The 23,176-nt window shown below is 43.0% G+C and overlaps 1 protein-coding gene across 1 annotated transcript; it reads left to right on the forward strand.

Annotated features, from left to right (window-relative positions):
• The first annotated feature begins 992 nt into the window (after window positions 1–992).
• LOC137345948 (natural cytotoxicity triggering receptor 3-like) lies at window positions 993–23,176 on the forward strand. Its single transcript, XM_068009202.1, has 6 exons — window positions 993–1,079; window positions 1,485–1,547; window positions 5,338–5,691; window positions 15,757–15,894; window positions 20,639–20,670; window positions 22,622–23,176. Exons 2-6 carry the CDS (start codon window positions 1,505–1,507, stop codon window positions 22,895–22,897), a joined length of 843 nt encoding a protein of 280 aa, XP_067865303.1. The 5' UTR covers window positions 993–1,079; window positions 1,485–1,504; the 3' UTR covers window positions 22,898–23,176.

Genomic DNA, 23,176 nt, shown 5'->3' on the forward strand with positions numbered 1-23,176 from the left:
CAGCCAGTTTAAAACTGAATTGTAACAAATGTATCACATCAGGCTCACTCCCAGTGGCTGTACCTATGGTGACGGGAATACACCCTTTGAATCGCAGTCTCCAAATGGCTGTTTCTAAGCCAATGAAAATGCACCTTCCTATAAATCCTGAGGCTTGCCAGCTCTTAAAGCAATACTGATGCCTTGAAAGCCTTAAAGGCAAACCGCATATTCCAAAAAAAAAAACCCTACAGGACCATGACAAAAGGTTCAGCATAACCTTCCTGCTTTTGTACTCAATACCTCTATTTATCAAGTCCAAGATCCCATATACTTTGCTAACTGCTCTCTCACTATGCCCTGCGACCTTCAAGGATGGATGCACATGCACCCCCAGGTCCCTCTGTCCCTGCACACTCTTTAGAACTGTCATTTCGTCTATATTGTCTTCCTATCCCTTCTGTCAAAATGCAACACCTCACACATCTCTGCATTAAATTCCATCTGCCACTTGTCCGCCCATTCTGCTAGCCTGTCCGTGTCCTTTTGCAGTCGATTGGCATCATCCCCACCGCCTGCCGCACTTCCAAAGTTGGGCGGCGGCAGAGCAGGTAGGAGTGGAACAGCCGTCCGTCCTTCAGCTGGCCTGAATGTGCCATCCATCGGCTTCAATGGAAAGCAATTCAGGCAGGGTCGATACCGGGTGGCTGATTTCACTGGCGACGATTCTGTGCCCTCCCAGTTCTTCGAAAATAATTCCTGTCCTGTAAATACGCTAAAATATTTTCAGTAATGAACATGGGCAGAACCCATTGCGCAACAGAAGATCTTACCTGTGCACCAACAAGTGCACTATTAATCTGTGTAGTTGTCCGCGTCCTGAATTCGCCCTATTGCTTTGCTTGATTCAATGAAACGGGGGGGGGGGGGGAGGAGGGGGACACAGTAAGGCGAGATGACGCAGGATATGTGTTAGCTGCCGCTCATTAACCAATATCGTAGCTTTGACATTAACAGGTTGCGGGAGTTGCAGTGAGAAAGCAAATATTCTACTGGATCTGTGTGATGGTGTTGAATATAGCGGTTATTTCCATCTAATGGTGAGATGCTTGAGCTTTTCTTGCTTAATTTGCTTCCTGCGTGATAACAGTGACTACATTTCAAAAGGACTTGCTCGTGGGAGGTGGGGGGGTCAAAGCCCTTTGGGACGTCCAGTGACCGAGAGCGATGCCATATAAATACAAGTCTCTCACTATTTCAACGGAGGTTTTAATTCATCTCTCCGCCCTTTCAAGATAAAATTAAAAGTTCCTTTCTGACCGTGGAACCACAATCTCGATTGAATACAAATAGGAAAGGCATTGAAATTCTGGCTGGACATTCTCCACTGCTTACAATGCAGCTGAAAGGACAGTTGCTGGGAGAAATCTAAAGGCACTACATTTTTGTTTTACAAAGTTGAATAGATTTCGAACAAAATAATGAGAAAATACTTCTGGCTTTAGCTACAGGAGGCTGCTGAACCATGTTCTGGGTTGGATGCGTTTGGTCATTCCTGTTGTTCTCGAGTAAGTAATTCACATTCATTTTGTACATAATTAAACAGATACACATCCCGCCTCCGCTTCCACACACACATCAACACACACACATATGTATATATACCTTCATGTATAGATATGCATATATACAGATACACCTACACACACGAAAATATACATATATATATATAAATCAACTATTGCATTACATACTCTGGAAGACAACGAACAATAACTTGTATTTGTATAGCGCCTTTAACGTATAAAACCTCCCAAGGCGCTTCAAAACCTGTTAACATTAACTGCCTAAAGAATTGAATTGTGATTCTCGGATAACTGTGATATCGTTAATGGTCCAAACATCGGGGACAGCACATTGAAAGGTTTCCACGAAGCCGCCGCTGCCTGGGGTGAACCCCATTATAGTTTAGGATTAGACAAGAGTCAAGAGCCACTGATCACAGAATTCAGGCGACTTGAGCGATGCCAATGAAGTGAATTATTTGGGCTCCTTTCGTAAGTTCGGCTGCCTTCTTCCAGCACATTGGTGTTAGTTTCACACGCTTGGCAGTTTCACCTTGTCTTCGGCCCCATTTATTAGTTCCCCGTGTGCTCATCAGCCCATGCCAACTGTTTTAGTTATTAATATCAGTCCCTGATGAGTAATGTCAAAGAACAAATATTTAATTGTAGACCGTGGGCATCATCTGAGCGAACAATAGAAGCTGAATTTTCTAGCTACATGTATTAAGGTTAGTGGCCGAAATATCAGGGGCACCCCCAGGTCCCTCTGTTCCTTTGCCACTAAGTCATTATCTCTCCCTATCCCTTCTGCCAAAATGCATCACCTCACACCTGTCTGTATTAAATTCCATCTGCCACTTGTCTGCCCATTCTGCTCGCTTATCTATGTCCTGTTGCAGGCAGCTCATATCATCCTCACTGCTTGTCATTCCTTCAAATTTGGTGTCATCGGCAAATTTTGAAATTCTGCTCTGTATTCCAGGGTCCAAGTCATTTATGTATAGAGTATAGGATCCTAGCACTGACCCTTGTGGAACACCACTGTCTACCATCCTCCAGTCTGAAAAACAGCCATTTACCACAACCCACTGTTTTCTGTCCTTAAGTCAAATGTTAATCCAATTGCACACTAATCCTCCTATTCCATGAGCCTCAATTTTGTTAGCCAGCCTTTTATGTGGTACTTTTACCAAATGCTTTCCTAAAAATTATATAGGCAACATCCATCACACTCCCTTCGTCAATCTTCTCAGTTACATCATCAAAAAATTAAATTAGATTCATCAAGCATGGTCTGCCTTTTACAAATCTGTGCTGCTTATTCTTAAATAACTCAAATTTCTCCTTTTGCTTTTGATATTTCCATTGTTGTTTTCAAAACCTTACGCACCACTGGTAAACTCTAGTTAGCCCTTGTTAGTAATCGGATTGAAGCCAGGGAGGAGATGTGTATAAGTGACTAGCCTGGATTATTCCTATCTCTCCTGGCCACTCTCTTATCCTCCATAATATTTAGCTCATCACAAACTCTGCAGCCCATATCCTATCCGGTACCAAGTTCCCTCATCTATCATAAATACAAGCAAAATACCGCAGATGCTGGAAATCTGAAATAAAAACAAGAAATGCTGGAAATACTCAGCAGGTCTGGCAGCATCTGTGGAGAGAGAAGCAGAGTTAACGTTTCAGGTCTGTGACCCTTCTTCAGAACTTGCAGATATTAGAAATGTGAAAGGTTTTAAGCAAGTAAAACAAGGGTGGGGGGAGAGATAACAAAGGAGGAGGTGTAGATCGGACAAGGTCACAGAGAATAACCGACCACAAGGTCATGGAGCAAAGGCAAGCAATATATTAATGGTGTTTTGAAAGACAAAGCATTAGTATAGCAGCAAGTACAAACATGAAAAAGCAGTGGGTAGGCAAACTGAACAATCTAAGATAAAATGAAATAAACACCCAAAAAAGAAAAATAACTAAAAATAAAAGTAAAATGGGGGGCCCGTCATGCGGTGAAATTATTGAACTCAATGTTCAGTCCGGCAGGCTGTAGTGTGCCTCATCGATCACTAACCTGGTTGCTCACTTACATTCTTTCCCAGTTTCCCCAATGTCTGAGCCCTAAAATTCTTATTGTTGTGTTTAAAACTATTCATGGCTTCATACATCACTATCTCTGTAGCTTCCTACAACCTTACAACACTCTAAGAACTCTGCATTTCCCTGGCTCTGGATGCTGTACGTCCCCCCGCTCCACCCCACTATGCTTGGAATAAACTCTGGAATTCCTTTCCTAAAACTCTCTGCCTTTCCATCTCTCCCAGCGGCATTAAAAGTCCTCCCCTTTAAGCCCGCTTTTAGTCACCCCCCTCTAGCATCAGTTTATTTTTAGCTCCAATCCAATTTTGTTTGATTTTGGAAGAGTTATGCGGCCTGTTTGACATTAAAGACACCACGTTACTGCAGATTATTGCTAATTCTATTGTTCATATGTAGGAAAGAGCATTTCTTGTTTTTATTTCAGATTTACAGCATCCGCAGTATTTTGCTTTTATTTTAGTAGGGAAGAGCTGCTCGTGTCAATAGTTTAGGAAAAAGACGTACTCTTCATCTCTGAAAAACGGGGACTGGGGAGGTTAAAGGCAGCGCTTGTTTCTGGGTAAGGCATGACGATAGAAAGTGGATTTAGCAAAGGACATGTCCTACAGTCAGGAGCTCGGGCTGGCTTTCCAGATGTGGGAATAAATGTAGAAACTATCGTGGAATTCAACAGATGCTGTTACGCAAAGGACTAGGTCCCAGTGATTCCTTCATCTCTATTTACTTGAGCTTGTATAGTCGCTGAATATTGTTACGGAAGCAAAAGGGAAACACATGGGACAAGTGTGATTTCGTTCACGGGCATACAGCAATGTCGCAGGTGAATTTCTCTTATTCGCTGTCACTCTCCAGCGTACCGGATTGTAGTAAGACTCAACTTTAATTAGACCTCACGAATAACTGCATAATTATAGGCAATTTTAAGGATTGAATTGTAAAATGTTCAGTTGCTTTCTATTTCCCTACTTGCGATTTGGTTAACATCCCAGCCTGCTCCGATTGGAAAAAAAATCGATTATAAAATAGGCCACGGGTAAGGCTTAACATGCAAGGGTGCACTTTTAACTCGCTGTCCCGAGTGTAAAACTGGAGTCATGTTTGGCTCCCCGTTATAGAAACCGCCCGATTTTCATTAATTTAGATTTTCAACTTATCACCAGTTTACACCCCGGCGCCAACTGAAAACCTCACCCACTGAACTAATGTAAAAGATAATCGGGAATCAAAGTGTAATATTCATGCTTCTGACGTACTTTAGGCCACAAGGCGGAAATTGGTGAATATTTTAAGGGAGCTATTTTAATTGTTCTAGAGCAGCCGCCGTTTGAATTATTAAAGACATTACTTATCATTTATATCCATCAATGAAATACCAGTTGCCCATTTTATTTGTGGAGCTGTCTGAGGGGGAAAGACAGCAAACTCACATAGACTGGAAATCTGAGTTTTAGGTAGAAAATACTGGATAGACTCAGTAGGTCAGATAAATGAAGAGTGTAGGGTTTGTGCGTTCAGGTCTAGGACGCTTCTTCAGAACAGTTATTCAGTATTGACAAATGCTTCCTGACTTGCTGAGCTGTGAATTTACTCTTATCCCTAATTCAGGGCAGGACTTTCTGAGGGCAGTTTGCTGGTACCGAAAAAGTAAAAATGTAGAGTGGCGTGACTAACTGATGAGGTTATTTCATGTTTGCAGGAGTGACTGCCTCGGGTGTTACAGTCATTCAAGAACCGCGTTCGGTGAGCGTTACCGAGGGTAAAACATTGCATCTATCATGTAGTTTCATTGTGAACACAGCCCTTTCAGGAAACAACCCCATCGGTTCCCTCATTTGGTACAAAGATTTCAGAACGTCTATAGTTTGTAACAACTGCACGGAATATATCGGACGAGTTCAGAAAACCGGTTCAAGACCCTTCCGCGAATTTAAAAACGGATCGGTAACAATCACCGGGGTGAAACTGAACGATACAGGAAGGTATTACTGCGAGGTGGTTCTTAACATCGGTGGAAAGGGCACCGGAGAAGGCACAGAAGTCACAGTAAACCGTAAGTTTGTATTATCTTACATCTTATGCCTTTAGATTCAGTTCCCCCCTCCAAAAAAAAAAGATATTTTTATTGGAAACTCGGGGTACTGTCACCTTTAAGACATAAATTGAAATTTAACCCGGTTGGGTCTTTTCCGCAGAATAGGTAAACTGGCGGGTTCGGATGCACCGCTGGTATTACACTCTGTCCGATTTTACTCCATTGAAAATAGCAGAGAGCAGTTTGGGGCCAGGTGTAAAACCGGCGTTCATACAAAATATTTACAGCACAGAAGGAGGCCATTCGGCCCGTCGTGTCTGTGCCAGCTCTCTGCAAGAACAACTCAGCTAGTCCCACTCACCCGCTCTTTCCCCCTAGTCCTGCATTTTCTTTCTCTTTAGGTGCATATCCAATTCACCTTTGAAAGTTCCGACTGCATCTCCCTCCACAACACTCTCACACACTGCATTCCAGATCCTAACCACATGCTAGTAAAACAGTTTTTCTCCCCCTCTCATGTCATTGTTGGTTCTTGTGCCAATCCCTTTAACTTGGTGTCCTCTGGTTCACAACCCGTCAGCTAATGGGACCAGTTTCTCTCTATCTACTCATTCTAGATTCCTCATGATTTTTAAACACTTCTATTAAATCTCTCAACCTTCTCTTCTCTAAGGAGAACAACGCAGTCATCTCCAATCTATCCATGTAACTGAAGTCCTTCATACCGGAATATATTTTTGTAAATCTTTTTTGCAGCCTTTCTAAAGCCTTCACATCCTTCCTAAAGTGCAGTGTGCAGAATTGGGCCTGATACTCCAGCTGAGGCCGAGCCTGTATTGTGTAAAGTTTCACCATAACTTCCTTGCTTTTGTACCCTATGCCTCTATTTATAAAGTCCAGGATCCTGTTTGCCTTTTTAACTGCTTTCTCAACCTGCCCTGCCATCTTCAATAATTTGTGCACATATACCCCCAGGTCTCTCTGTTCAAAGAACAAAGAACAAAGAAAATTACAGCACAGGAACAGGCCCTTCGGCCCTCCAAGCCTGCGCCGATCCAGATCCTCTATCTAAACCTGTCGCCTATTTTCTAAGGGGCTGTATCTCTTTGCTTCCTGCCCATTCATGTATCTGTCTAGATACATCTTAAAAGACGCTATCGTGCCCGCGTCTACCACCTCCGCTGGCAACGTGTTCCAGGCACCCACCACCCTCTGCGTAAAGAACTTTCCACGCATATCCCCCCTAAACTTTTCCCCTCTCACTTTGAACTCGTGACCCCTAGTAATTGAATCCCCCACTCTGGGAAAAAGCTTCTTGCTATCCACCCTGTCTATACCTCTCATGATTTTGTACACCTCAATCAGGTCCCCCCTCAACCTCCGTCTTTCTAATGAAAATAATCCTAATCTACTCAATGTCTCTTCATAGCTAGCGCCCTCCATACCAGGCAACATCCTGGTGAACCTCCTCTGCACCCTCTCCAAAGCATCCACATCCTTTTGGTAATGTGGCGACCAGAACTGCACGCAGTATTCCAAATGTGGCTGAACCAAAGTCTTATACAACTGTAACATGACCTGCCAACTCTTGTACTCAATACCCCGTCCGATGAAGGAAAGCATGCCGTATGCCTTCTTGACCACTCTATTGACCTGCATTGCCACCTTCAGGGAACAATGGACCTGAACACCCAAATCTCTCTGTTCATCAATTTTCCCCAGGACTTTTCCACTTACTGTATAGTTCACTCTTGAATTGGATCTTCCAAAATGCATCACCTCGCATTTGCCCTGATTCAACTCCATCTGCCATTTCTCTGCCCAACTCTCCAATCTATCTATATTCTGCTGTATTCTCTGACAGTCCCCTTCACTATCTGCTACTCCATCAATCTTAGTGTCGTCTGCAAACTTGCTGATCAGACCACCTATATTTTCCTCCAAATCATTTATGTATATCACAAAAAACAGTGGTCCCAGCACGGATCCCTGTGGAACACCACTGGTCACATGTCTCCATTTTGAGAAACTCCCTTCCACTACTACTCTCTGTCTCCTGTTGCTCAGCCAGTTCTTTATCCATCTAGCTAGTCCACCCTGGACCCCATGCGACTTCACTTTCTCCACCAGCCTACCATGGGGAACCTTATCAAACGCCTTACTGAAGTCCCCTTTAGAATTTTAACCTTTATTTCACATTGCCTCTCCATGTTCTTCCTACCAAAATGTATCAGTTCACACTTCTCTGCATTAAATTTCATCTGCCACTGTTCGTCCATTCCACAACCTGTTTATATCCTGTAGAAGTCTATCACTATCCTCCTCACTGTTCACAATACTTCCAAGTTTTGTGTCATCTGTGAACTTTGAAATTGTGCCTTGTACACCCAAGTCTAGGTGATTAATGTATATCAGGAAAAGCAGGGGTCCTAGTACCGACACCACTGTACACCTTCCTGCTGTCCAAAAAGCAATCGTTCGTTCATCACTCCTCTCTGTTTCCTGTCACCCAACCAACTTCGTATCCATGCTGCCACTTTCCTTTTTATTCCACAACTTAAACTTTGCTGGCAAGTCTATTATGTGACACTTTATTAAATGCCTTTTGGAAGTCCATATACATCACAATACCCTCATCGGCCTACTTTGTTACCTCATCAAAAAACTCAATCAAATTAGTTAAATGTGATTTGACTAGCATTCCTTAATTAATCCACATTTGTCCAAGTGACTGTTAATGTTGGTCCAAATTATTGTTTCTAAAGGATTTTTCATTGCCGAGGTTAAACTAACTGGACTGTAGTTGTTGGGTTTATCCTTACACCCTTTTTTGAACAATAGTGTAACATTTTCACTTATCCAGTCCTCTGGCACAACCCCCCTTTCGCAGGGCAATTGGAAGATTATGGTCAATGCCTCCACAATTTTTACCCTTACTTCCCTCAGCATCCCCAGATGGATCCCATCCAGTCCTGGTAACTTATCAACTTTAAGTGCAGCCATCTATCTAATACCTCCCTTTTATCAATTTTTACCCCATACCGCTTCTTAACTACCTCCTCTTTCACTATGACTTGGGTAGCATCATCCTGCTTGGTAAAGACAGATGCGAAGTACTCAGCCATGCCCTCTACCTCCATGTGTAGATCCTCCTTTCGGTACTTAATTGGCCCCACCTCTCCTCTTACTACCCTTATGCTATTTGTAGGGTTATAGACTTATGGATTCCAGAGGACTGGAGGACAACGAATGTGGTACCATTATTCAAGAAGGGTAGCAGGGATAAACTAGGTAATTACAGGCTGGTGAATCTAATATCAGTGGTTGGGAAGCTATTGGAAAAAATCCTGAGGGACAAGATTAATCTCCACTTGGAGAGGCAGGGATTAATTAAGAATAGTCAGAATGGCTTTGTTGGGGGAGATCTTGTCCAACAAACTTGATTGAATTTTTCGAGGAGGTGAATAGATATGTAGATGAGGGTAAAGCAGTTGATGTAGTCTATATGGACTTCAGCAAAGTTTTTGATAAGGTCCCACATGGGAGATTGGCTAAGAAGGTAAGAGCCCATGGGATCCAGGGCAATTTGGCAAATTAGATCCAAAATTGGTTTATTGACAGGAGACAGAAGGTGATGGACGAGGGTTGTTTTTGCAATTGGAAGCCTGTGACCAGTGGTGTACTGTAGGGTTCGGTGCTGGGATCTTTGCTGTTTGTAGTGTACATTAATGATTTAGACGTGAATATAGGAGGTATGATTAGTAAGTTCGCAGATGACACGAAAATTGGCGGTGTCGTAAATAGTGAGGAGGAAAGCCTTAAATTACAGGACGATATAGATGGGCTGGTAAGATGGGTAAAGTAGTGGCAAATGGAATTTAATCCTGAGAAGTGTGAGGTGATGCATTTTGGGAGGACTAACAAGGCAAGGGAATATACAATTGATGGTAGGACACTAGGAAGTACAGAGGGTCAGAGGGACCTTGATGTACTTGTCCATAGATCACTGAAGGCAGCAGCAAAGGCAGATAAGGTGGTTAGGAAGGCATATGGAATACTTGCCTTTATTAGCTGAGGCATAGAATATAAGAGCAGGGAGGTTATGATGGAGCTGTATAAAATGCTAGTTAGGCCACAGCTGGAGTACTGTGTACAGTTCTGGTCACTACATTATAGGAAGGATGTGATTGCACTGGATAAGGTGCAGAAGAGTTTCACCAGGACGTTGCCTGGGCAGGAGCATTTCAGCTTTGAAGAGACACTGGATAGGCTCGGGTTGATTTCCTTGGAGCTGAGAAGGCTGAGGGGGGACCTGATTAGAGATATACAAAATTATGAGGGGCATAGATAGGGTAGATAGGAAGAAACTTTCTCACTTAGTGGAGGTATCAATAATCAGGGGACATAGATTTAAGGTAAGGGGCAGGAGGTTTTGAGGAATTTAGAGGGGATTTGAGGAAAAAGTTTTTTACCCAGAGAATGTTTGGAATCTAGAACACTGCCTGAAGAGGTAGGGAGGCAGGAACCCTCACAACATTTAAGAAGTATATCGATGAGCACTTGAAACACCATAGCATACAAGGCTATGGATCAAGTGCTGGAAAATGGGAATAGAGTAGATAGGTGCTTGATGGTCAGCACAGACACGATGGCCAAAGGGCCTGTTTCTGTGCTGTATAACGCTATGGCTCTAACATTTAAGAAGTATTTAGACGAGCACTTGAAACGCCATGACATAGAAGGCTAAGTGCTGGAAAATGGGATTTGAATAAATAGGCTTGGTGGCTGGTGCAGACACAGTGGGCCAATGGGCCCCTTTCTGTGCTGTATAACTCTATGACTCTATGATTCCCTTTTATGTTAGTCTCTTCTCATAGTCTCTCTTTGCCTCTCTTATTCACGTTTTAACTTCCCTTCTCAACTTTTTATATTTAGCTTGGTCCTCACTTATGTTGTCAACCTGACATCTGTCATACATCCCCATTTTCTGCTGCATCTTACTCTCTATCTCTATCGTCATCCAGGGATCCTGGTTTGTTTACCCTACATTAACCCCTTGTGGGAATGTACCTTATCTCTTCCCAAATTATCTTCTCTTCAAAGGCAGCACATTGTTCCATTACAGTTTTACCTGTCAATCTTTGATTTCTATTTACCTGGAACAGATTTGTTCTGACCCCACTGAAATTGGCCATCCTCCAATTTAATATTTTTTACTTTAGATTGCTGCTTGAAGAAGAGGGGAAAAGTGGCAGTGATAGGGGATTCATTAGTTAGGGGAACAGGCAGGTGTTTCTGTGGCCTTAGACATGACTCCAGGATGGTGTGTTGCCTCCCTGGTGCCATGGTCATGGATATCACAGAGAGGCTGCAGGACATTCTCCTGGGGAAAGGTTAGCAGCCAGAGTTTGTGGTCAACTTTGGTACCAATGACATAGGTAAGAAGGGGGATGAGGTTCTGAAAGCAGATTTTATGGAGCTAGGAAGGAGATTAAAACGTAAGACCTCAAAAGCAGTAATCTCAGGATTACTCGTAGTCCCACGTGCAAGTGAGCACAGGAATAGGACAATTGAGTGATTGGACATGTGGCTGGAGAACTGGTGTAGGAGGGAGGGCATCAGATTTCTGAGACATTGGGACCAGTTCTGGGGCAGGTGGGACCTGTATAAGATGGATAGGTTACATCTTAGAAGGACTGGACTATTATCCTCGCGGTGAGATTTGCTCGTGCTTTGGGGGAAGATTTAAACTAGATTGGCAGTGTGATGGGAAACTGAGAGGGAGCTCAGATTGGAGAGACCGAAGAAGGGTCACTGACCCGAAACGTTAACTCTGCTTCTGTTTTCACAGATGCTGCCAGACCTGCTGAATGGTTCCAGCATTTCTTCTTTTTATTTCAGATTTCCAGCATCCGCTGTATTTTGCTTTTATTATTATATCAGAGAGAAACACAACTGGTAACTTGTCAGGGGTGTGGGAACAAGGAGCAAATATTGCAGAAGAATACCAAGGAGCACGGAATACTGAGAGAGAGAGATAGCATTAGAGTAGGGAATAGTAAGTTATTAGGTGGGGTTAGAGTAAGAGAGAAATTAATATAGTCTAAATCAGGGTTCATGTGAATGCAGAGTGTGGTTAATAAGATTGGTGAGGTACAGGTGCAGATTGCCATGTGGAAATATGATAATGTGGCTATGACAGAGACCTGGCTCAAAGAAGGGCAGGACTTATATTAAATATTACTGGATACAGGGTGTTCAGGAAAGATAAAAAAGGGAAAAAAAGGGTAGGGGTGGCAGTATTGATTAAAGAGGCATTACAGTGCTGGGGAAAAATGATGTGCCAAAGGGGTTGAGGACAGAATCAATCTGGCTAGAGCTAAGGAACAAAAAAGGTGCGATTACATTGCTCAGAGTTGTCTATAGACTACCAGCTAGTGGGAAGGACGTGGAGGAATGAATTTGCAAGGAAATTACAGAGAGGTGCAAAAATTCTAGGGTAGTTATAATGGGGGACTTTAATTATCCAAACATAGACTGGGATAATAGCAGTGTAAAGGGCAATGAGGTGCAAGAGTTCCTGGAGTGTGTTCAAGAAGATTTTCTACAACAGTATGTTTCTCATCCAATGAGAAAGGAGGCACTGCCAGACCTGGTTCTCAGGAATGAGGTGGGCCAAGTAGATCAAGTATCAGTAGGAGAGCATTTAGAGGACAGTGATCATTGTATCATAAGGTTTAAGCTGACAATGGAAAAGGACAAAGAGCAATTCAGGGTAAGAATAATTAACTGGGGGAAAGCCAACTTCAATGGGGTAAGAATGAAGCTGGGGCGAATAAGTTGGAGTCAAAAGCTGGGAGGAAAACCAGTAGATGAACAATGGGCTACCTTCAAAGAAGAGATAGTCGAGCACAGTCAAGGTATGCTCCCTTGAAGGGAAAAGGTAGGGCAAACAAATCCAGAGCTCCCTGGATGACAAAAGAGTTAGATTAAGATAAAGAAAAAGTGTGCTTGTGACAGATGTCAGGTGGAAAATACTATTGAGAACCAGGCTGAAAATAGAAGGTCAAAAGAGGAAGTAAAAAAGTAATTATGAAGCAAAGAGAGAGCATGAAAAGAGACTTGCAGCTAACATTAAATGGAATCCCAAAGTTTTCTATAGACATATAAATTGTAAAGGGTGGTAAAAGGAGGAATGGGACTGATTAGGTACCATAAAGGGGATTTATACATGGAGGCAGAGGGCATAGCTGAGGTATTAATTGAATACTTTGCATCTTTCTTTACCAAGGAAGAAGATGCAACACAAGCTATGGTGAAATAGGAGGTAATTCAGACACTAGAAGGGTTTAAAATTGATAGAGTATAGGGCGGCACAGTGGCGCAGTGGTTAGCACCGCAGCCTCACAGCTCCAGGGACCCGGGTTCGATTCTGGGTACTGCCTGTGCGGAGTTTGCAAGTTCTCCCTGTGTCTGCGTGGGTTTTCTCCGGGTGCTCCGGTTTCCTCTCACATCCAAAGACTTGCAGGTGATAGGTAAATTGGCTGTTATAAATTGCCCCTAGTGTAGGTAGGTGGTAGGGAATATGGGATTACTGTGGGGTTAGTATAAATGGGTGGTTGTTGGTCGGCACAGACTCGGTGGGCCGAAGGGCCTGTTTCAGTGCTGTATCTCTAAATAAATAAATAATAGGCTGTCTGTACTGAAATTGGATAAAAAACCAGGACCAGATGAGATGCATCCAAGGATACAGAGGAAAATGAGGTTGGAAATCGCAGAGGCACTGGCCATAAATTTTCAGTCTTCCTTAGACTCGGGATGGTGCCAGAGGACTGGAGAATTGCAAATGTCACACCTTTGTTCAAAAAAGGGTGTAAAGATAAACCCAACAACTACAGGCAGTTGGTTTAACTTCAGTGATGGGGAAACAACTAGAAACAATAATTCAGGACAAAATTAATAGTCACATGGACAAATGCGAGTTAATTAAGGAAAGCCAGCATGGATTTCTTAAGGCAAAATCGTTTTTAACTATCTTGCTGGAGTTTTTTGAAGAGGTAACAGAGAGAGTTGATGAGGGCGATGCTGTTGATGTGGTGTACATGGACTTTCAAAAGGCATTTGATGCAGTGCCACACAACAGGCTTGTGAGCAAGGTTATAGCTCATGGAATAAAAGGGACAATAGCAACATGGGTATGGAATTGGCTGAGTGACAAGAAACAGAGAGTAGTGGTTAATGGATGTTTTTTGGGCTGGAGGAATGTTTGGAGTGGAGTTCCCCAGGGGTCAGTGTCAGGACCTTCTCTTCCTGATATATATTAATGACCTAAACCTTGGTGTACAGGGCACAATTTCAAAGTTTGCAGATGACACAAAACTTGGAAGCATTGTGAACTGTGAGGAAGATAATGTGGAACTCCAAAAGGACATAGACAAGTTGGTGGAACGGGCAGAAAGGTGGCAGATGAAGGTCAATGCACAGAAATGTGAAGTGGCTCATTTTGGTAGGAAGAAAATGGAGAGACAATATAGAATAAAGGGTACAATTCTAAAGGGGGTGCAGGAGCAAAAAAACGTTAACTCTATTTTTCTTCCCACACATGCTGCCTGACCTGCTGAGTACTTCCAGCACTTTCTGTTTTTGTTTCTGATTTCCAGCATCCACAGTATTTTGCTTTTGTGTTGTTGTAGTAATCCAAGAGTCTGCCCTATGATAGTAAGACTATGAATTCAAATCCCATCACAGCAACCAAGGAATTTAAATGAATGTGAAAACAGAAAGCTCGTATTGGTATTGGTGACCGTGTAACTATCAGATTGGTACAAAATCCATCTGGTTTGTTCATGTGCTTGAAGGAAGGAAATTGCTATTCTTTCCTGATCTTCACCTATTGCAATGTACTTGACTCTTTACTGCCCTCTGCAATGGCCGAACAAACAATTCAGTTGTCAAGAAGGCAGCTCGCTACCATCTTTTCAAGGGCAATTAGGGATGGGCAGTAAATACTGGTCTTGCCAGCGACGTTCTCATCGTGAATTAATTGACAAAAAACCGAACGCTTCATTGACCTTTAAATCTCAATAATATACACTACATATCCTCCATTTAATAAAATACTCAACTAGAATAAACCAATTTTACAAACAGTTTACCCACTACAACACTTATAACCAGTTACTGTGCTGAAAAAGATATGGATATACGTCGCCACTGAAGTAAGTGATCGTCAGATGCACATTAGGTTCGACAAATACACCCAACGACTACGACGTGAGGATGAAATGCGTGGCAAGTATACAAAATCCATTTCTTAAATAACCGTCATATCAAAAAACAAGTGACAGAAAAATAAATTTGAGTTGATGATCCCTTCTTCATTATTGTGTTGTCACATGACTGTGTTTGGCAACACAGGTCACTGCACACCCAGTACTCCAGGAATATAAATTCGTCTGCTCCGAATAGGAGAGGATTGCTGATTCAGGTCATTTGCGATTCTGCACGTCTGATCTCACGATCCTGTCTGGGCAGACTAGGGAAACAAAGTACTGAAACAGACTTTCCTCTGCCGTTGAAACACAGCGTGGGAGCAAGGACACATTTATTTAGTAATGAAACTGGACACCTCCCTCCCATGCTAATATTTGGGAAATTCACCGTTTGCTGGGTATGCAGACAGAATTCGTGGTATCTTCAGATGTGTTGCAATAAGTACACTAATAAAAATCCGGGCTCCACCTAACCGAAAAGAAATAACTTGTTGAGCTTTTTTCTGAGAAATAGATCGGCATAGAAGATAGTGCAACACTTCACCTCCCTACACCCCCCGCCACGCTCCGTCCCCCACCCAGCTCCGAACCCTGCTGAAATTTGCAGGTTTTTGAAGTACAAGTTTGTATTCACCTAACCATCGCTTTCTTGTGGTTTTATCTGCTCAAGATCTTGCTGCTGTGCTGCGCCTTGAGCGTTAAGTCAACTGCGGTTTCTTGACGGAAGGCTACAGCTAGCAATAGCAACCTTCAAAAACTCAAAGGGAGATGGAAACAAAAAACAACAACAGCTTTTGATTTATCTCCTCAGGTCATGACGATTCTGAAGTGACATCTCCACCGAATCAAGGGAACATATATCTGCTTATATTTTCAGTGTTGGTGCTTGTGCTGCTGGGTCTCATCCTTGTTAAAATAATTTCAACCCTGCTCTGCTGTGGCCCTCGAGGTAATTATCCTGAATTCAACTTCGTTACTACATGGAAAGAGTTACTGCAAGCATATTCCTTTCTTGCAAAGTTTGTATGATTATACACATAAAAGAATAACACGGCTGATGTGTAGCTTACGTTGCAATGTAGCGACACTCAAATAGTCAAAATGATTGATGAATAGGAATAATCAGGGTTTTTCATGATTATTTGTATTTACCAAAAGGCACGGAATGACGTGATTTCAATAATTTGGAAAACGTGTAATCTTGCATAATTCGAAACCATAAACGCCATGGCTTTTGACATACACATATTTTAATTGGCGCAAAAGCAGTTAATCGGAAGACCCCCATGTGTGTTAAATGGAACAGTAGCGCAGTATGCACTAGTGTGAGGTGATGCATTTTGGGTGGACTAACAAGGCAAGGGAATTTACAATGGGTGGTGGGACACGAGGAAGTACAGAGGCCCAGAGGGACCTTGGTGTTCTTGTTCATAGATCACTGAAGGCAGCAGCACAGGCAGATAAGGTGGTTAGGAAGGCATATGGGATACTTGCCTTTATTAGCCGAAGCATAGAAAATAAGAGCAGGGAGGTTATGATGGAGCTGTATAAAAGGCTAGTTAGGCCACAGCTGGAGTACTGTGTACAGTTCTGGGCACCACACTATAGGAAGGATGCGATTGCACTGGAGAGGGTGCAGAGGAGATTCACCAGGATGTTGCCTGGGCTGGAGCATTTCAGCTATGAAGAGAGACTGGAAAGCCTAGGGTTGTTTTCCTTAGAGCAGAGAAGGCTGAGGGGGGTGGGGGGGGGGCCTGATTGAGGTATACAAAATTATGAGGGGCACAGATAGGATAGATAGGAAGAAACTTTTTCCCTTAGCGGAGGGATCAATAACCAGGGGACATAGATGTAAGGTAAAGGACAGGAGGTCTAGAGGGGATTTGACGGAAAAAAATTTCACCCAGAGGGTGGTTGGAATCTGGAACACACTGCCTGAAAGGGTGGTAGAGGCAGGAACCCTGCTTTAAGAAGTATTTAAATGTGCACTTGAAATGCCATAGCATGCAAGGCTACGGGCCAAGTGCTGGAAAATGGGATTAGAATAGATAGGTGTTTGATGGCCGGCACAGACACAATGGGCCGAAGAGCCTGTTTCTGTGCTGTATAACTCTAAGCCTCTATGACTGTCTGATGAAAGCTGCCATCGGATGCACCAGAGAATGAGGGAGACTGAGCTTCAACTCCCCCACAGCCTTATTTTCCTATTAGAGGCCGATCATCACTGGCATGCCCTTTGCAAGCCAGGTTGTGTGGCATTGGCAATGAAGAAAGGGATTTGGGGAAGCTTCGGGAGCAGTGAAGTGGTCTGACTGAGGAACCTGGTCAAGTGAGAAGCATGAATAAGAAAAAGCTTGCATTTATATAGCGCCTTTGAGATAGTAAAAACACCCCAATGTGCTTCACAGGAGCGTTACCAAAAAAAATTTGACACCAAACCACGTAAGCAGGTTTTAGGGCAGCTGGCCAAAAACTGAGTTAAAGAGGGAGGTTTCAAGGAGGAAAGAGAGGTGAAAAGACATAGAGGGTGAAAAGAGAAGGAAAAAGTGGAATAAATTACAATAGCAAGCCGTGAATCACAACAAGAAGAATGAAAAATCATCACTGTGGTGTATATTTACGCACCACTTTCAATTAAATGTATTGTTTTTATTCCGTAAAATTATAAGTCATCCAAATAGTAGAAGATCAAAAACTTATTTGAACACTCAACTTAGAAAATGCCAGAATATGCCATGATTTCACAGCAGTTTTAAATATTTCGCTGCAGAGGCCATTTAATAGTTATGTATTTTAATGTTTTTGTCACATTGCAAGATATTAGATGTTTCAGTAAGAACAGAGAAGATGGTAAAAGGGGGGGGGGGCGGTGTGGCATTGTTAATCAAGGAGAGTATTACAGCGACAGAAAGGACATTTGAGGACTCGTCTACTGAGGCAGTATGGGCCGAGGTGAGAAACAGGAGAGGAGAGGTCACCCTGTTGGGAGTCTTTTATAGACCTCCGAATAGTTCCAGAGATGTAGAGGAAAGGATAGCGAAGATGATTCTCGACAGGGGCCAGAGTAACAGGGTAGTTGTTATGGGGAACTTTAACTTTCCAAATATTGACTGGAAATACTATAGTTTGAGTACTTTAGATGGGTCAGTTTTTGTCCAGTGTGTGCAGGAGGGTTTTCTGACACAGTATGTAGACAGGCCAACCAGGGGCGATGCCACATTGGATTTGGTACTGGGTAATGAACCCGGCCAGGTGTTAGATTTAGATGTAGGTGAGCACTTTGGTGATAGTGATCACAATTCGGTTAGGTTTACCTTAGCGATGGGCAGGGACAGGTATATACCGCAGGGCAAGAATTATAGCTGGGGGAAAGGAAATTATGATGCGATTAGGCAAGATTTAGGATGCGTAGGATGGGGAAGGAAACTGCAGGGGATGGGCACAATCGAAATGTGGAGCTTATTCAAGGAGCAGCTACTGCGTGTCCTTGATAAGTATGTACCTGTCAGGCAGGGAGGAAGTTGTCGAGCGAGGGAGCCGTGGTTTACTAAAGAAGTTGAAGCGCTTGTCAAGAGGAAGAAGAAGGCTTATGTTAGGATGAGACGTGAAGGCTCAGTTAGGGCGCTTGAGAGTTACAAGCTAGCCAGGAAGGATCTAAAGGGAGAGCTAAGAAGAGCAAGGAGAGGACACGAGAAGTCATTGGCGGATAGGATCAAGGAAAACCCTAAGGCTTTCTATAGGTATATCAGGAATAAAAGAATGACTAGAGTTAGATTAGGGCCAATCAAGGATAGTAGTGGGAAGTTGTGTGTGGAATCAGAGGAGATAGGGGAAGCGTTAAATGAATATTTTGCGTCAGTATTTACAGTAGAGAAAGAAAATGTTGTCGAGCAGAATACTGAGATTCAGGCTACTAGGCTAGATGAGATTGAGGTTCACAAGGAGGAGGTGTTAGCAATATTGGAAAGTGTGAAAATAGATAAGTCCCCTGGGCCAGATGGGATTTATCCTAGGATTCTCCGGGAAGCAAGGGAGGAGATTGCAGAGCCTCTGTCCTTGATCTTTATGTCATCATTGTCGACAGGAATAGTGCCGGAAGACTGGAGGATAGCAAATGTTGTCCCCTTGTTCAAGAAGGGGAGTAGAGACAGCCCTGGTAATTATAGACCTGTGAGCCTTACTTCGGTTGTGGGTAAAATGTTGGAAAAGGTTATAAGAGACAGGATTTATAATCATCTAGGGAAGAATAAGTTCATTAGTGATAGTCAGCACGGTTTTGTGAAGAGTAGGTCGTGCCTCACAAACCTTATTGAGTTTTTCGAGAAGGTGACCAAACAGGTGGATGAGGGTAAAGCAGTGGATGTGGTCTATATGGATTTCAGTAAGGCGTTTGATAAGGTTCCCCACGGTAGGCTATTGCAGAAAATATGGAAGTATGGGGTTGAAGGTGATTTCGAGCTTTGGATCAGAAATTGGCTAGCTGAAAGAAGACAGAGGGTGGTGATTGATGGCAAATGTTCATCCTGGAGTTTAGTTACTAGTGGTGTACCGCAAGGATCTGTTTTGGGGCCACTGCTGTTTGTCATTTTTTATAAATGACCTGGAAGAGGGTGTAGAAGGGTGGGTTAGTAAATTTGCAGATGACACTAAGGTCGGTGGAGTTGTGGATAGTGCCGAAGGATGTTGTAGGGTACAGAGGGACATAGATAGGATGCAGAGCTGGGCTGAGAGATGGCAAATGGAGTTTAATGCGGAAAAGTGTGAGGTGATTCACTTTGGAAGGAGTAACAGGAATGCAGAGTACTGGGCTAATGGGAAGATTCTTGGTAGTGTAGATGAACAGAGAGATCTTGGTGTCCAGGTACATAAATCCCTGAAGGTTGCTACCCAGGTTAATAGGGCTGTTAAGAAGGCATATGGTGTGTTAGCTTTTATTAGTAGGGGGATCAAGTTTCGGAGCCACGAGGTCATGCTGCAGCTGTACAAAACTCTGGTGAGACCGCACCTGGAGTATTGCGTGCAGTTCTGGTCACCGCATTATAGGAAGGATGTGGAAGCTTTGGAAAGGGTGCAGAGGAGATTTACTAGGATGTTGCCTGGTATGGAGGGAAGGTCTTACGAGGAAAGGCTGAGGAACTTGAGGTTGTTTTCGTTGGAGAGGAGGAGGAGAGGTGACTTAATAGAGACATATAAGATAATCAGAGGGTTAGATAGGGTGGATAGTGAGAGTCTTTTTCCTCGGATGGTGATGGCAAACACGAGGGGACATAGCTTTAAGTTGATGGGTGATAGATATAGGACAGATGTCAGAGGTAGTTTCTTTACTCAGAGAGTAGTAGGGGCGTGGAACGCCCTGCCTGCAGCAGTAGTAGACTCGCCAACTTTAAGGGCATTTAAGTGGTCATTGGATAGACATATGGATGAAAATGGGATCGTGTAGGTCAGATGGTTTCACAGGTCGGCGCAACATCGAGGGCCGAAGGGCCTGTACTGCGCTGTAATATTCTAATTCTAATATTAAACAATGATAAAGTACGGATAATATAATTTGGAAAGTATAAGTTTCTGTTAATAAAGAAGCATATTTCCATCTCAAAGTTTTCATATTGTATTGACAGTAGTACCATACTATTTTGGATTGTTGTTTTTGTTCTGGTTTTTAAAAAATCTAATCGACTTAAAATATTTTATAGATAAAAGAACTGGAACCCAAGTTGTAAGTAAGGTATGTAATATATTGTAACTAAGACATTTAATTTGATTTGCAGTGTGATTCATTGCTGTTGTCGGTGACCCTTTTTGAGAAAGCTACATAAAGAGATAAGATCCACCTACAGGAAACTTATTATCGTGCAAAAGATTGGAACGTGTCCTGCCAAAATGCATCACCTCACACTTCTCAGGATTAAATTCCATTTGCCACTGCTCTGCCCATCTCACCAGCCCATCTATATCATCCTGTAATCTAAGGCTTTCCTCCTTACTATTTACAACTCCACCAATTTTCATGTCATCTGCGAACTTACTAATCAGACCTCCTATATTCACGTCTAAATCATTATTGTACACTACAAACAGCAAAGGTCCCAGCCCCGATCCCTGTGATACACCACTGGTCACAGGCTTCCAATCGCAAAAGCACCCCTCAAAAATCACACTCTACCTCCTGCCACTAAGCCAATTTTGCATCTAATTTGCCAAATTGCCCTGGATCCCATGGGCTCTTACCTTCTTAACCAATCTCCCATGCGAGACCTTATCAAAAGCCATACTGAAGTCCGTGTAGACTACATCAACTGCTTTACCCTCATTTACACATCTCGTCACTTCCTTGAAAGATTCAATCAAGTTTGTTGGACATGATCTCCCCCTGATAAAGCCATGCTGACTATTCTTAATTAATCCCTGCCTCTCCAATTGGAGATTAATCTTGTCCCTCAGAATTTTTTCCAATAGTTTCCCTACCACTGATGTTAGACTCACCGACTTGTAATTACCTGGTTTATCCCTGCTACCCTTCTACCACATTCACTATCTTCCAGTCTTCTGGAACCTTTCCTGTGGCCAGAGAGGATTTGCAAATTTGTGTTAGAGCCACTGCAATCTCTTCCCTTGCCTCACATAACAGCCTGGAATACATCTCATCTAGGCCTGGGGATTTATCCACTTTTAAGCCTGCTAAAATCGCTAATACCTCCTCCCTTCCAATGCTAATTTGTTCGAGTATATCACAATCCTCCTCCCTGATCACTACACCTACATCGTCCTTCTCCATAGTGAACACAGATGAAAAGTAATCATTTAAAACCTCACCTATGTCCTCCGGCTCAACACAGATTGCCTCTTTGGTCCCTACTCTTTCCCTGGTTATCCTCTTGCCCTTAATATACTTATAAAATGCCTTAGGATTTTCCTTTATCTTGCCTACCAGTGTTTTTTCATGTCCTCTCTTCGCTCTCCTAATTACTTTTTTAAGTACCCCCCTATACTTTCTATACTCCTCTGGGGCCTCTGCTGTTTTCAGCACTCCGAATCTGCTGTAAGCCTCCTTTTTTTTCCTGATCCAATCCTCTATATCCCTTGGCTTCCAGGGTTCCCTGGACTTGTTGGTCCTACCCCTCACCTTTACGGGAACATGTTGGCTCTGAACTCTCACTTTTTCCTTTCTGAATGACTCCCACTGGTCTGATGTAGACTTTCCTACAAGTAGCTGCTCCCAGTCCACTTTGGCCAGATCCTGTTTTATCATATTGAAATCGGCCTTCCCCCAATTCAGTACCTTTATTTCCGGTCCATCTTTGTCCTTTTACAGAACTACCTTAAATCTTACAGAGTTATGGTCACTATCCCTGAAATGCTCCCCCACTGACACTTCTACCACTTGTCCAGCCTCATTCCCTAGGATTACATCCAGTAACGCCCCTTTAAGCCTTTTGCACTAAAGCTATCCCAGTTAATATCGGGGAAGTTGAAATCCCCTACTATTATTACCCTATTATTTTGACACCTCTCTGAGATTTGCCTACATATCTGCTCCTTTATCTCTCCTTGACTATTTGGAGGCCTGTAGTACACTCCCAGTCAAGTGATTGCCCCCTTTTGCATAGTTACTGCACCGAGATGATCAGCTATCCTGTCATTTCAAATCTTGTAACAAATGATCTGATTAATTTAAGGACGGAGACAGGTCGGAAACTGTTCCTCATGTCGAGCTGAATATCCCCCGATCAAACCCTCCTCATCGGATTGTGTGCGAGGCAGTGAGGTCCGGCGGACAGAATCAAAACTCAACAGCAAGTGGCTCGGTATCACTTCCAGCAAGTAATGAAGAATCGGTTGTGTCCACGTCATTGTGGCAACCGGATTATAATGAGGAATCGGTTCGGTTCGAGCCCGTGCAGGCTCCCAGAAGGATGGAAGGGCAGACCGTGTATGCGGCTGTAAGAGTGTAGCGTTTGTATCAAAATGGTCTTTGCATGTTAATGGAAGACGTTTTGTAAATTCTAAGCAGGGTTGGAGGCGGATAGCGAGTTTAACAGAAGTTATTTTGATGCTTAACGTCCATTCTAATGATGAATAAATGGCAAGTTTGCTTAATTGTTCTGATATTTCCACTCTTGTTTAGCTCAAACCTTGAAGATTGACCATTTGAACTTGCCGGAAGTTTGAACAGTATAAATATTCTTATTCTAAATCTATTATTTCAATGAATGTGTACAAAAAATACATTT

This window comes from Heterodontus francisci, chromosome 29 (genome assembly GCF_036365525.1).
Source record: "Heterodontus francisci isolate sHetFra1 chromosome 29, sHetFra1.hap1, whole genome shotgun sequence".
In the NCBI taxonomy this organism is placed as follows: Eukaryota; Metazoa; Chordata; class Chondrichthyes; order Heterodontiformes; family Heterodontidae; genus Heterodontus; species Heterodontus francisci.

Excerpts from the sequence above, each read along its gene's own strand:
- LOC137345948 (XM_068009202.1), top strand. The coding sequence starts at position 1,505 with ATGTTCTGGGTTGGATGCGTTTGGTCATTCCTGTTGTTCTCGA. Across the intron at positions 1,548-5,337 it reads GTCATTCCTGTTGTTCTCGA|GAGTGACTGCCTCGGGTGTT; the intron begins GTAAGTAATTCA and ends TCATGTTTGCAG. Across the intron at positions 5,692-15,756 it reads CACAGAAGTCACAGTAAACC|GTCATGACGATTCTGAAGTG; the intron begins GTAAGTTTGTAT and ends TTATCTCCTCAG.